The sequence below is a fragment of the Agrilus planipennis genome, unplaced genomic scaffold (assembly GCF_000699045.2).
Source record: "Agrilus planipennis isolate EAB-ADULT unplaced genomic scaffold, Apla_2.0 scaffold127, whole genome shotgun sequence".
Taxonomy (NCBI): domain Eukaryota; kingdom Metazoa; phylum Arthropoda; class Insecta; order Coleoptera; family Buprestidae; genus Agrilus; species Agrilus planipennis.
The window spans coordinates 381,507-396,652 of NW_020442450.1; the positions used below are offsets into that span (position 1 = coordinate 381,507).

Consider the following 15,146-nt stretch of genomic DNA (forward strand, 5'->3'; position numbering starts at 1 on the left):
TAAAAAAATGTACGTATGGAAATAAGTTCAAAACTATCTTACTTGTATCGAAACCAGTTGTAGATTTTGGCGGTTCTGGTGTTAAGGGAGCGGCTGGTCTATTGCAGTTAGAAGTAACTTCCTCATCAGCCATTAAGCCCAATCCTCTGTGTAGAGCTTTTAATAGTGGAAAGCTTTCACGACAACATTTATTATTGAAGTCGTCTACATCCACCGTCCATGCAACTGCACCTCCGAAGCCATGTGAACGAATATAACGAGCCTAAAATGATTTTTCATAGTACTCTCAGTAGATAAGACATTTAAATCACAGAGTACCTTTTCTTTGACTGATTGAGGGTCTTCAAACGATACCCACTGCTTCTTGGAAAATGCACAGGGTCCTAATCCTTCTACTCTTCTGAGTGTCCACCGTTTATTCTTAATTTTATCGCAAACTTCATAGTATGCAAGCATTCCGGGTTGATTCGTGTACTCACCAGGCTCTCCAGGACCAGAATCTGCTGCTTCATTTTCAGAAGTTGTTTCGCCGTCCACTAAAGTATACGTATGACCGTAAAACGGTATTGAAACTAAGAGCTTTTCACGTGGAGCTCCTTTTGATACCAAATAATTCATTGTGTAGTTCTACAATTTATGGATAGTAAAAGCAAATGTCTTTTACTTTTTTATTTATTTGTCTTATACTTACTGTGTTATACTGAGGATACCTGTCGTTATTTTTTGCGTACAATGGGCTGACATAACCGGTAACATTCTCCCAACTTCCATGGTAATCATAAGTCATAACTGACATAAAGTCCAATGCAGATGATAAAGCCGGTATGTCGTAAGCGTCGTCGATTACTTCTTTGTAACCTGATATTGACGCAGCCAAAACTAGAGGAGGATCTTGCTCATCAAACTCGTCCTTTAATTCCTATAAGAATGATATGTTGTATATACAACTTAAGTTTTGTTCCTATAATAATAATTATTATTGTAAAACCTTAATAAGTTTGACGAAGTTTGATTTATCCGAATCAGGACCTCTTCTGCAGTTACTTTGCCAGCAAACAGGATAATTCCAATCAAAGTGTAATCCATTAAAACCATGCCTTTTTAAATATACGATCACATTAGTGATAAACTTATGTCTGTTACCTTCCCTTCTAACGAGTCTGGAATATTTATTTCCTGCAGAGTCAATCCAGCCTCCAATACCAAGGAGGGAAGTGACTCCCCGAATAGACGTTACTCTTCTATACAAATCTAAATAAAATTTGGTTTAGCAATCTCACATTATTTCGTAGCACTGTCTGTACTTACTGTTATCTAAATCGGCATTAGAATCAAATTCGGTGATGGTCAAATTTTTTGAATCTAATATTGCGAAAGCGTAAACTACGTGAGTACAAAGTTTAGGGTCGATATTTTCGGGAACAAATTTTCCATCCGATTTTCTATAGAAAGACCAACTTGTAATATAGCAAACCACCTATTTATAAAACGATACGTTAGTTTTTATTCTAGCATTTGACATATTCTATTACCTTTGGTCTAACAGATTCAGACGCTCTGAGTCTAGTGTCCACTTCAGAGGGTTTCGAACTTGGAAAAAAAACCTGTTGGCCAGGTCTGCAGTTTATCGGATCGACAGAATCGCAACTTCCAGTTTTTACATTGAAAAGCATATCGTTTGAACAAGATTTCTGATAAGCCACGCCATCACGACACTCAAAATACTGAGCACAATCTTTTATATTAGAAAATACACCGTTATTGGTACATTTTTGGAAAGGTTTACTGATTACTCCGCCATAAATTGAAGGAGAATCATTTTCTGTCGTGGTTAGAGGATTTTTAGTTGAACTTGGTTTTTGAGAAGTATGGCTGTCGGGATCATGATGAGAATCCCAGGTGGAGCTTTCTGCACCTGTATTAATTTAAAATTAAAAAAAAAGTACGTATGTAAATAAGTTCAAAACTATCTTACTTGTATCGAAACCAGTTGTAGATTTTGGTGGTTCTGGTGTTAAGGGAGCGGCTGGTCTATTGCAGTTAGAAGTAACTTCCTCATCAGCCATTANCAAACATTCTTCTCCTATTATTTATTAATCATGTAAATTCCAAACGAATAATACTCATATTTTGCCTTTTTTTTAACTTACTTTGTTCCAGTGAAGACCAGAGGAACACGCAAATAATTCGTACTTGCCCCATAAACAGTAAAGATATTTTTCGCAACTACCTTTCAACGCAGAGTATGAACCGGATGAGCAGCTGGACTGTATATTAGTTGCACTACCTGAAACATCTATTATTATTGACTGCACTACAGAAATATGCACATTTTCTAGCAACTTTTACCTGCAGGAACTTTTGTGTATCTATCTAATGCCTCGGAAGCAGCTCCTTCAATACATTTTGCTCTAAATCGCCAATCACATCTAGAATCTGCAGCGTTCCAATAAAGACCAGGACCGCATTTCTGAGTAAGAAGGAGTCCGTTAACGCAAACGTAAAAACTGTCACAGTGTTCATGGGGATAATATTGTCCTGTTTCGCATTTTTTAGGAGGCTTCGTCGATTGAGTTGACGGTTCCCACCAACTTGTTGTGGGCATTTTACTTGTTGTTCTTTGTGTTGTGGTACTGACAGATGGGGCTTGAGCTGATATTTCTATACAAATTTAAACGATGTTAATAAGCGTCAAATAATGTAACATCTTCGTTTAGTCTAATGAAAATTGCCCAATTGGTTAGTTTGTATAATTGATAATGATAAGTCAATCCTGTTTTATCGCTTTATTGGTTAGATTGGTTAGAACTAGTAACTACTTAAATCTAAAGAACAATTAATAAAAGATTTCAAAGACGGAACATGAACACATTGTAAAGGTGATAGATTGTCGTGCCTCAGGATTACCACGGTGTCAATCAGGATATTCCGGTTGCCTTGGTACCATCGATGACGAATCATTAATTCTTCCTTCGACCACTGCCTCCAAAAATGTTGTTTTAATTCCTGAACCTGTTGTTTTCAATTTAGTGTCAGACGATAACTGGCTCTTTGTTTTTTACTAATGAATTCTTTTTCAAAAAGTTTGGAACTGAACCATTTTTACTATGTAATTCATTGCATATCGTTTTTCCGTGGCTGTAATTTCCCCTCCAGCACGTTTATTAGAATTTTGACTAGAACGTAAGCAATACGCAACTATTGCCTTGAGTTTGATAAGGGAAGAAAATCTCAACACTTCATTTATATAACTTTTTATGAATTCGTTAGGTAATTGTCCTTTAGATAAAATATCCGCGAGATTCTCAGTTGATAGTACTTATCTTCACCTCTCTTGTTTTGTCAGTTCTTATATTATTGCAATACAATTTGTCACGAAAGTTTTTAATGTATTAGCTGTCCATTGTATCCAGTGTAAAGTAAAATTTAAGTCCACCCAAAGATGAATAACTCTGATAAGATATTAATGCAGACCAGAGATCTAGTGTTAGTAAAGAAATCACTTATGGTAGTCAACCCTTTATCCAAATGATAACTAGCCCAAGTTCCATTTAACCAATCAACTTTCGGTAGATTATAATCACCTAATAATAGCCAATTTACATTTGGATATGAAAAGTTTATTTCTTCCAAGCTGGAGCAATAGGAATTTATTATTTCCCTTGAGTTTGTCGATGAGAAATATAGTGAACTGACTACTATATTAATTTTACCAAGTTGAATTAAGGCAAAAACATGCTCAACATCACTTGATGCATTTAACTGTATACTACGTAATTTATTATTAACTGCAATAAGAACACCTCCCCCTTCATTGAGACTACTTGTCAAGGAAGTACGGTCTGTACGATAGATGTTAGAATTACCAAGTGATATCTCTAAATATCATAATCTTTTATAAAGAAGTTGTAATTTTATAAATCTTTCAGTTTCGTTTTTAAACCCCGAACATTTTGGTAATAGCACTTGAGTTTCTTGTTTCCTTTTTTGGATTTGGACGAGAAAGTGTTTTGACATCAACAATACGAGGGTCACCTCGAACATACTCGATTGCTTTAACAACGCCGGTTTTGTTCATAGTGTAGAGTTCTTTGGGTAAATCATCAAATTGTTTTCTTTGCAAAAAGGTTAAATTTGAGTTTAATTTGTGAAGAGCACTACATTTAGCTTTGTTTTTGAGAATATAAAACGCGGTGTTTTGATCGTCATTGACGACTTTAATCGCTCCGCTTTTGCCCTCCACTTTTTTACTAACCCGAAAATGACGAACAACCGTTTTCTCATCCGTTACACCGATTTCAGATATAATTTCAGCTATTTCAAACTCATTATGGTTTAAATCATTAACATTCTTTTTGTATAATTTCTATCATTAATTTCTTGAATAATCTTCACACTGTCAGACGAGGACGCACCATGTTGTTCATATGCTTGAAAGAGCGCTGAGAGTTCTGCCTCCATATTGCCATAGTCATCGCATAATAATTTTGCTAAAACGATCGTTGGACCTGCAAGTCCAACTAGATCAAATAGCTGGGCTAATTCCGATAGATTTTTGCCGAATGTTTAAAATCCGGCTCGAAGGACCAATTTGTTATGTACCGTCTTAGTTTAGACGGATCACGCGCTTAATTAAAGTTGCATAGCTAGTTAGTTTGTATAATTAAGAATGATTAGTCAATCTTGATTTATCGGTTTATTGGTTAGTTTGGCAAATTAACAAACTGGTAAATCGTACTGATTAGTTGGTTTGTTATTGAATTGGTTAGGTATTTTGTTATGAATCAAAAAAATGTAGTACATACTTAAAACCTAAACTATATACAAAAAGGTAAGTTACTACTATTGGTTAACGAAAGGAATTGGAAATGATAAATAATGGGAAAGGGTTTATTCTTGAGCTATATACATTAAATATAGTACAATACCCTAAACTAATTTGATTTATTACACTGCTCCTCCATAAAGCTATAATGTACTTAAATTTAAAAAACAGCCCATCCATAAAAAATTTTAAAAGCCCAGCATGCACACAGTTAAAAATTTCTCAAACGGTGAAAGAATTTGTCCATTATGCATTTAATTTATTAACCGGAATTCCTCATACCTTTGCATTTAGCAGCAGCAGGCCAATCACAAACTTTCTTGTTGTTATTCCAATGTAATCCTCCAGCACAAAACAGTTGACTAAATTCTCCTTGTATACATCTATAGTATGCGTTGCAATTGTAAGGATCTGATTTATATTGATTTGTATAACACTTTTCTGGCTTGTGGTCGCCTGCAGCGGGAGTTGGTTTTGTTTGGTCTGATTAACAAAAGTGCTTTAGTATATTTAAGAACGCATTGTCTGTTTAATATCTACTTACTTGGTTTTTTAGTAGTAGTTTTAGTGGGGCGAGAACTGGACGGAACTCGCCATGGCGTTGTAGTTTTTGATGTTGTGGTGGTTTTTTTAGACGTTGATGGCTTCCACCATTCCGTGGATGTTGATTCGTCTGTGGATAATTCCCACCAAACATTTGTTGATTGCTTCGTCGTGGTCAGAGGATTTTTAGTTGTACTTGGTTTTTGAGAAGTATGGCTGTCGTGATCATGATGAGAATCCCAGGTGGAGCTTTCTGCACCTGTATTAATTTAAAATTAAAAAAATGTACGTATGGAAATAAGTTCAAAACTATCTTACTTGTATCGAAACCAGTTGTAGATTTTGGCGGTTCTGGTGTTAAGGGAGCGGCTGGTCTATTGCAGTTAGAAGTAACTTCCTCATCAGCCATTAAGCCCAATCCTCTGTGTAGAGCTTTTAATAGTGGAAAGCTTTCACGACAACATTTATTATTGAAGTCGTCTACATCCACCGTCCATGCAACTGCACCTCCGAAGCCATGTGAACGAATATAACGAGCCTAAAATGATTTTTCATAGTACTCTCAGTAGATAAGACATTTAAATCACAGAGTACCTTTTCTTTGACTGATTGAGGGTCTTCAAACGATACCCACTGCTTCTTGGAAAATGCACAGGGTCCTAATCCTTCTACTCTTCTGAGTGTCCACCGTTTATTCTTAATTTTATCGCAAACTTCATAGTATGCAAGCATTCCGGGTTGATTCGTGTACTCACCAGGCTCTCCAGGACCAGAATCTGCTGCTTCATTTTCAGAAGTTGTTTCGCCGTCCACTAAAGTATACGTATGACCGTAAAACGGTATTGAAACTAAGAGCTTTTCACGTGGAGCTCCTTTTGATACCAAATAATTCATTGTGTAGTTCTACAATTTATGGATAGTAAAAGCAAATGTCTTTTACTTTTTTATTTATTTGTCTTATACTTACTGTGTTATACTGAGGATACCTGTCGTTATTTTTTGCGTACAATGGGCTGACATAACCGGTAACATTCTCCCAACTTCCATGGTAATCATAAGTCATAACTGACATAAAGTCCAATGCAGATGATAAAGCCGGTATGTCGTAAGCGTCGTCGATTACTTCTTTGTAACCTGATATTGACGCAGCCAAAACTAGAGGAGGATCTTGCTCATCAAACTCGTCCTTTAATTCCTATAAGAATGATATGTTGTATATACAACTTAAGTTTTGTTCCTATAATAATAATTATTATTGTAAAACCTTAATAAGTTTGACGAAGTTTGATTTATCCGAATCAGGACCTCTTCTGCAGTTACTTTGCCAGCAAACAGGATAATTCCAATCAAAGTGTAATCCATTAAAACCATGCCTTTTTAAATATACGATCACATTAGTGATAAACTTATGTCTGTTACCTTCCCTTCTAACGAGTCTGGAATATTTATTTCCTGCAGAGTCAATCCAGCCTCCAATACCAAGGAGGGAAGTGACTCCCCGAATAGACGTTACTCTTCTATACAAATCTAAATAAAATTTGGTTTAGCAATCTCACATTATTTCGTAGCACTGTCTGTACTTACTGTTATCTAAATCGGCATTAGAATCAAATTCGGTGATGGTCAAATTTTTTGAATCTAATATTGCGAAAGCGTAAACTACGTGAGTACAAAGTTTAGGGTCGATATTTTCGGGAACAAATTTTCCATCCGATTTTCTATAGAAAGACCAACTTGTAATATAGCAAACCACCTATTTATAAAACGATACGTTAGTTTATATTTTAGCATTTGACATATTCTATTACCTTTAGTTTATTAGATTCAGACGTTCTGGGTCTAGTGTACACTTCAGAGGATTTCGAACTTGGAAAAAAAACCTGTTGGCCAGGTCTGCAGTTTATCGGATCGACAGAATCGCAACTTCCAGTATTTACATTGAAAAGCATATCGTTTGAACAAGATTTCTGATAGGCCACGCCATCACGACACTCAAAATACTGAGCACAATTTTTTATATTAGAAAAAACACCGTCATTGGTACATTTTTGGAAAGGTTTACTAATTACTCCGCCATAAATTGAAGGAGAATCATTTTCTGTAGGAAAAACGTCGTTAGTTTTCGGCGAAACGTTAATTTACTTATTAATTTACTTATTACCTCTTAGAAGGTTGTTAATGGTGCTTAACAGAGGCCATTTTTCTCCACAGAGACCTTTATAATCATCCAAGTCTGCTGTCCATAATGATGCTCCTCCAAGATTCATTTCTCTGATATATAGTACCTGAAATCATCAGTGTAAATTAATCAGTTTCAAAGAATCTTAGCTTCAACTGACTTACTTTCTTTTCTATACTTTCTGAGTCATCATAACCTACCCACTGGTCTCCATCAACAATATATGGTGAACCAATGACATCTGTCTGCTTTTGTATTTCCCTTTGCTTAATTATATTGCAAATTTCAAAATAAGCAAGGAATCCAGGAGTTTCAGTATATTCTCCTTTACGTCCTACACCAGTAATTCTTGCACCTTCTTCACTTTCTCTGGGATTGCTGAGTGTATAGGATCTTCCAAAAAGTGGTATACCCATTACTAGTTTGGAACGGGGAAACCCATGATGGAGCCAATAATGAGCAGCATAATCCTATTATCAAAATTTTAAAAAAATTAATTAACTTTTCAGTAATTCCGCAGGAAGAAATGATTTGGATGTTGAACACTATTGAACACTTACGAAATTATAAAATTCGTCTTTTCCATTATCATGTGGCCGGGAGTTAAAAGGCGCATGATGATCTGCAGCAGGCTCCTTGTACCTTTGAAAGTCGTATGCTTCCACGTTTACAAATTCAACCGTTTTTGCAAGAACGTCTAAATTAAGACCAGCAAGCTGGTATCTTGAAGGTGGTGCACTAACCGCTATCAACCACCCTTGTGGATGGAAAATGTGGTACATTTCTTCCAACAAACGTCCGAAATGTTCTTTTTCATTATATTGTTCGTTTTCATTTTTATTTTCTGGAAATTGCCAGTGAAAATCGACTCCATCAAATTGATAATGGTAAAGAAAATTTGCCAAAGACCGAATAAAATCTTGTCGAAGTTTGGGACTTTCCATCATTGTTTCAAACAATGCTTCAGTATTACCATTTTTCTCACCAACAGCTATGAGTACTTTTAAATTCGGATTTTTCTTTTTCAACGCAACTGCTGATCTATATCCACCTAATCATAGATATAGTGTTACTAATTTTCAGTTAAGTAAATTAATATTTTTTCATACCTTGAACAGTATCATATTCTTTATTTCTTGGAATTACTTTGAAAGTTTTGGGATCGATAGTTGCTGAAACGTATACCACATGGGTACAAGCAAATGGATCAAGATCATTGGGACTGAAGCTAAAGGGTTCTCTTCGATATACAGCACTACTTTCAATGTAGCATACAATTTTCTTAGAAGTTCCTGAGGTACCCACTTCATCTACAATAATGTAAAACATCAAGTAATATACAAAAACTATAGATAATTTTATTTTACCTTGTGTAAGCGTATTTGTGACAAATGAATTTTGAAGACTGTACAGAGGAATCAATAACTGTTGATCTTTGTTATCCACTCTATATTCTGATGCCTGCTTTGTATCAGTTACTAATTTAGTGAAATAGCTGTAGGGAGAGTAGTGTGTGTACTCAGGTAATACAGCAATAGGAATTACTGGCTGAGGGAGTACCATTGCTGGGGTTAGAAAACTTTGAAGCAATCCATATTTCTTTTGAATTGAAAATTCATTTGAAATGTCCGAAGACGTATCTTTTACGTGCTCTTGTTTAACAGGTTTCTCTTGGACAAGATTATCAACTCTTTTTTCCACTGCATCTCGCAAAGGAAGTCGTCTAGTAAATTCTTTTCTAAAAGTTATATAAAAAAAAAAAGTACGAAATTTAGAAATTGTCATTTTTTGGGGATTTTTTTTCTTACACATCGGGAATTTTTTCGACAGAATTTCGAAGTGGCAAAAATTTGCTTCCAAGCCCTGATGAAGCGATGTAAGGACTTTTTGTATCGGCATTTTGTGGTGGACTTTCGATCGCATCTCTTACAAATGTTCGATTAGACCTTACAACTTTTTCGTTTGTTGGGATTAGGAGAGTAGTAACGAATATACCGCAAATCTGAGAAAAAAGTGTGTAGATAAGAAAATCTGAATCTTTCAATAAAGATTGCCATCATTAAACTGTATATTTCTATGAATATCTACAGACTAAAAACAGGTGAAAACACAATCAATGTGGAATGTAAATAAAAATAAAATTATGTCCAAGTTAAGTTCACTTAAGCGATTTATCTACGGTTAATTTTCAACTTATTTGGATGCAGTTGACATGTTTTCTGATTTTTAACGTGGGATCCAATTAAATGAAATCAGTAGCGGGAATATTAATTTCAAGTCCAGTAGCTTCTCGGTCAATTTTAATCTACTTAATTAAGTTAGATAAATCCTATGAAACTTTTACTTAATTGCTTCATTTGGACTAGTAAAGAAACATTAATTTAAAAATAAATACAAACATTCGTAGGTTCATCGAATTATTATTATTAAACGCATTGGAATTTACTGAAATGAGTTATTTACTATTCGTTAGACGTAAGATTGCGACTATAAATAAATCTATTGAGTAAGACCTTCGTCTGATCTATGTATAATAAAATTGTTTCGGTCGCATAAGTTCTAGACAGTAAAGGTTCATTACACATCAATATAAATGACCTTAAACTTGAGTAACTCGTAGACCGTTTTTCACACCTTCAAAACCATGAAATTTATATGGACGATTAAAACCAATAAGTGGTAGTATTCACTTCGTACAATAAAAAGATCATCCACTAATTGCTTAAACAGATTCAAATGAGTTCATAAAAAACTGTAGGTATATCAATAAAAAATAGCGGTTTTAAGGGGTTTACTGCATTTTGTTGAAAATAGTAGACTTTTACTTAATTTCCTTGAGTAAATGTAGACCTGCTAAATTTTATAGCTTTTTACGTATTTATTCTAATTTCACGAACTAAATGCATTACTTTGGTTTGAATTTTGTTAAAAGATTAATCAATATGACAATATATTTAAGTAGTTTTCTAATCAACATTGAGATAAGGTCAGAACTCAAATTAAAAATTTACGAGGAATGTAATTACAGTCAAATTTTCCTAACTCTAGCCTCGAGTTAGAGAAAATTTTAGTTAGGAAGAGTTTTTGTTGTTATTATTGTTGTTACCCCTACAATCTAGACCACGATGTCAGACATTATAAGCATGTCGTTCATGTTGTCTTTTGCTACAGCAACCTTATAATACCATATTAAGTACAGTGAAAATTTAATAGTAATAATATAATAGCTCGGTCCATTGATTATTTATCACTGCGGCTGATAGTAATTCGAATAATTTGTAATGTAAAACCGACACTCGAATCTCGAGTTAGAGAAAAATTCGAATTAGAGAAAAGCAGAAATTCGAGTCGAACAGTTTGGAATAAATATAGAACAATTAAGAGAAAACAAAAACATTTTCGATTAAGAAAAGATTGCAAGTTATAAAAGTTCAAGTCACAGAAGTTCGACGGTAGTCATCAGATTTAAATGCAATACCATCTTATCTTTTCAATAGGCATTTTTTTTTAATCTAATTGTAAGTACAATAATAATGATAATATAAGATATAGTCATACTTGAACATAATTACTATAAACTACTGGTTTTTGNATATGAAAAGTTTATTTCTTCCAAGCTGGAGCAATAGGAATTTATTATTTCCCTTGAGTTTGTCGATGAGAAATATAGTGAACTGACTACTATATTAATTTTACCAAGTTGAATTAAGGCAAAAACATGCTCAACATCACTTGATGCATTTAACTGTATACTACGTAATTTATTATTAACTGCAATAAGAACACCTCCCCCTTCATTGAGACTACTTGTCAAGGAAGTACGGTCTGTACGATAGATGTTAGAATTACCAAGTGATATCTCTAAATATCATAATCTTTTATAAAGAAGTTGTAATTTTATAAATCTTTCAGTTTCGTTTTTAAACCCCGAACATTTTGGTAATAGCACTTGAGTTTCTTGTTTCCTTTTTTGGATTTGGACGAGAAAGTGTTTTGACATCAACAATACGAGGGTCACCTCGAACATACTCGATTGCTTTAACAACGCCGGTTTTGTTCATAGTGTAGAGTTCTTTGGGTAAATCATCAAATTGTTTTCTTTGCAAAAAGGTTAAATTTGAGTTTAATTTGTGAAGAGCACTACATTTAGCTTTGTTTTTGAGAATATAAAACGCGGTGTTTTGATCGTCATTGACGACTTTAATCGCTCCGCTTTTGCCCTCCACTTTTTTACTAACCCGAAAATGACGAACAACCGTTTTCTCATCCGTTACACCGATTTCAGATATAATTTCAGCTATTTCAAACTCATTATGGTTTAAATCATTAACATTCTTTTTGTATAATTTCTATCATTAATTTCTTGAATAATCTTCACACTGTCAGACGAGGACGCACCATGTTGTTCATATGCTTGAAAGAGCGCTGAGAGTTCTGCCTCCATATTGCCATAGTCATCGCATAATAATTTTGCTAAAACGATCGTTGGACCTGCAAGTCCAACTAGATCAAATAGCTGGGCTAATTCCGATAGATTTTTGCCGAATGTTTAAAATCCGGCTCGAAGGACCAATTTGTTATGTACCGTCTTAGTTTAGACGGATCACGCGCTTAATTAAAGTTGCATAGCTAGTTAGTTTGTATAATTAAGAATGATTAGTCAATCTTGATTTATCGGTTTATTGGTTAGTTTGGCAAATTAACAAACTGGTAAATCGTACTGATTAGTTGGTTTGTTATTGAATTGGTTAGGTATTTTGTTATGAATCAAAAAAATGTAGTACATACTTAAAACCTAAACTATATACAAAAAGGTAAGTTACTACTATTGGTTAACGAAAGGAATTGGAAATGATAAATAATGGGAAAGGGTTTATTCTTGAGCTATATACATTAAATATAGTACAATACCCTAAACTAATTTGATTTATTACACTGCTCCTCCATAAAGCTATAATGTACTTAAATTTAAAAAACAGCCCATCCATAAAAAATTTTAAAAGCCCAGCATGCACACAGTTAAAAATTTCTCAAACGGTGAAAGAATTTGTCCATTATGCATTTAATTTATTAACCGGAATTCCTCATACCTTTGCATTTAGCAGCAGCAGGCCAATCACAAACTTTCTTGTTGTTATTCCAATGTAATCCTCCAGCACAAAACAGTTGACTAAATTCTCCTTGTATACATCTATAGTATGCGTTGCAATTGTAAGGATCTGATTTATATTGATTTGTATAACACTTTTCTGGCTTGTGGTCGCCTGCAGCGGGAGTTGGTTTTGTTTGGTCTGATTAACAAAAGTGCTTTAGTATATTTAAGAACGCATTGTCTGTTTAATATCTACTTACTTGGTTTTTTAGTAGTAGTTTTAGTGGGGCGAGAACTGGACGGAACTCGCCATGGCGTTGTAGTTTTTGATGTTGTGGTGGTTTTTTTAGACGTTGATGGCTTCCACCATTCCGTGGATGTTGATTCGTCTGTGGATAATTCCCACCAAACATTTGTTGATTGCTTCGTCGTGGTCAGAGGATTTTTAGTTGTACTTGGTTTTTGAGAAGTATGGCTGTCGTGATCATGATGAGAATCCCAGGTGGAGCTTTCTGCACCTGTATTAATTTAAAATTAAAAAAATGTACGTATGGAAATAAGTTCAAAACTATCTTACTTGTATCGAAACCAGTTGTAGATTTTGGCGGTTCTGGTGTTAAGGGAGCGGCTGGTCTATTGCAGTTAGAAGTAACTTCCTCATCAGCCATTAAGCCCAATCCTCTGTGTAGAGCTTTTAATAGTGGAAAGCTTTCACGACAACATTTATTATTGAAGTCGTCTAGATCCACCGTCCATGCAACTGCACCTCCGAAGCCATGTGAACGAATATAACGAGCCTAAAATGATTTTTCATAGTACTCTCAGTAGATAAGACATTTAAATCACAGAGTACCTTTTCTTTGACTGATTGAGGGTCTTCAAACGATACCCACTGCTTCTTGGAAAATGCACAGGGTCCTAATCCTTCTACTCTTCTGAGTGTCCACCGTTTATTCTTAATTTTATCGCAAACTTCATAGTATGCAAGCATTCCGGGTTGATTCGTGTACTCACCAGGCTCTCCAGGACCAGAATCTGCTGCTTCATTTTCAGAAGTTGTTTCGCCGTCCACTAAAGTATACGTATGACCGTAAAACGGTATTGAAACTAATAGCTTTTCACGTGGAGCTCCTTTTGATACCAAATAATTCATTGTGTAGTTCTACAATTTATGGATAGTAAAAGCAAATGTCTTTTACTTTTTTATTTATTTGTCTTATACTTACTGTGTTATACTGAGGATACCTGTCGTTATTTTTTGCGTACAATGGGCTGACATAACCGGTAACATTCTCCCAACTTCCATGGTAATCATAAGTCATAACTGACATAAAGTCCAATGCAGATGATAAAGCCGGTATGTCGTAAGCGTCGTCGATTACTTCTTTGTAACCTGATATTGACGCAGCCAAAACTAGAGGAGGATCTTGCTCATCAAACTCGTCCTTTAATTCCTATAAGAATGATATGTTGTATATACAACTTAAGTTTTGTTCCTATAATAATAATTATTATTGTAAAACCTTAATAAGTTTGACGAAGTTTGATTTATCCGAATCAGGACCTCTTCTGCAGTTACTTTGCCAGCAAACAGGATAATTCCAATCAAAGTGTAATCCATTAAAACCATGCCTTTTTAAATATACGATCACATTAGTGATAAACTTATGTCTGTTACCTTCCCTTCTAACGAGTCTGGAATATTTATTTCCTGCAGAGTCAATCCAGCCTCCAATACCAAGGAGGGAAGTGACTCCCCGAATAGACGTTACTCTTCTATACAAATCTAAATAAAATTTGGTTTAGCAATCTCACATTATTTCGTAGCACTGTCTGTACTTACTGTTATCTAAATCGGCATTAGAATCAAATTCGGTGATGGTCAAATTTTTTGAATCTAATATTGCGAAAGCGTAAACTACGTGAGTACAAAGTTTAGGGTCGATATTTTCGGGAACAAATTTTCCATCCGATTTTCTATAGAAAGACCAACTTGTAATATAGCAAACCACCTATTTATAAAACGATACGTTAGTTTATATTTTAGCATTTGACATATTCTATTACCTTTAGTTTATTAGATTCAGACGTTCTGGGTCTAGTGTACACTTCAGAGGATTTCGAACTTGGAAAAAAAACCTGTTGGCCAGGTCTGCAGTTTATCGGATCGACAGAATCGCAACTTCCAGTATTTACATTGAAAAGCATATCGTTTGAACAAGATTTCTGATAGGCCACGCCATCACGACACTCAAAATACTGAGCACAATTTTTTATATTAGAAAATACACCGTTATTGGTACATTTTTGGAAAGGTTTACTGATTACTCCGCCATAAATTGAAGGAGAATCATTTTCTGTCGTGGTTAGAGGATTTTTAGTTGAACTTGGTTTTTGAGAAGTATGGCTGTCGGGATCATGATGAGAATCCCAGGTGGAGCTTTCTGCACCTGTATTAATTTAAAATTAAAAAAAAAGTACGTATGTAAATAAGTTCAAAACTATCT

General features: G+C 34.7%; 2 protein-coding genes across 2 annotated transcripts in view; both read right to left on the bottom strand.

The window, feature by feature from the left end:
• Positions 1-15,146, bottom strand: part of LOC108736467 (probable chitinase 10) — a 30,951-nt gene that overhangs the window by 8,506 nt on the left and 7,299 nt on the right. The window contains exons 4-10 of the mRNA XM_025980519.1: positions 1,976-2,054; positions 1,533-1,915; positions 1,309-1,477; positions 989-1,251; positions 692-919; positions 319-627; positions 43-262 (exon numbers count right to left, since the gene is read on the bottom strand). Of these exons, the coding sequence (XP_025836304.1) occupies positions 43-262; positions 319-627; positions 692-919; positions 989-1,251; positions 1,309-1,477; positions 1,533-1,915; positions 1,976-2,054 (1,651 nt within the window). The remainder of the gene's footprint in view (positions 1-42; positions 263-318; positions 628-691; positions 920-988; positions 1,252-1,308; positions 1,478-1,532; positions 1,916-1,975; positions 2,055-15,146) is intronic.
• LOC112906424 (probable chitinase 10) lies at positions 4,684-9,552 on the bottom strand. Its single transcript, XM_025980520.1, is given in 13 exon segments — positions 4,684-5,308; positions 5,370-5,627; positions 5,687-5,906; positions 5,963-6,271; positions 6,336-6,563; positions 6,633-6,895; positions 6,953-7,121; positions 7,177-7,653; positions 7,712-8,017; positions 8,108-8,598; positions 8,657-8,857; positions 8,915-9,285; positions 9,356-9,552. Coding segments are annotated over 12 exon segments (3,339 nt in total). The 5' UTR covers positions 9,111-9,285; positions 9,356-9,552; the 3' UTR covers positions 4,684-5,087.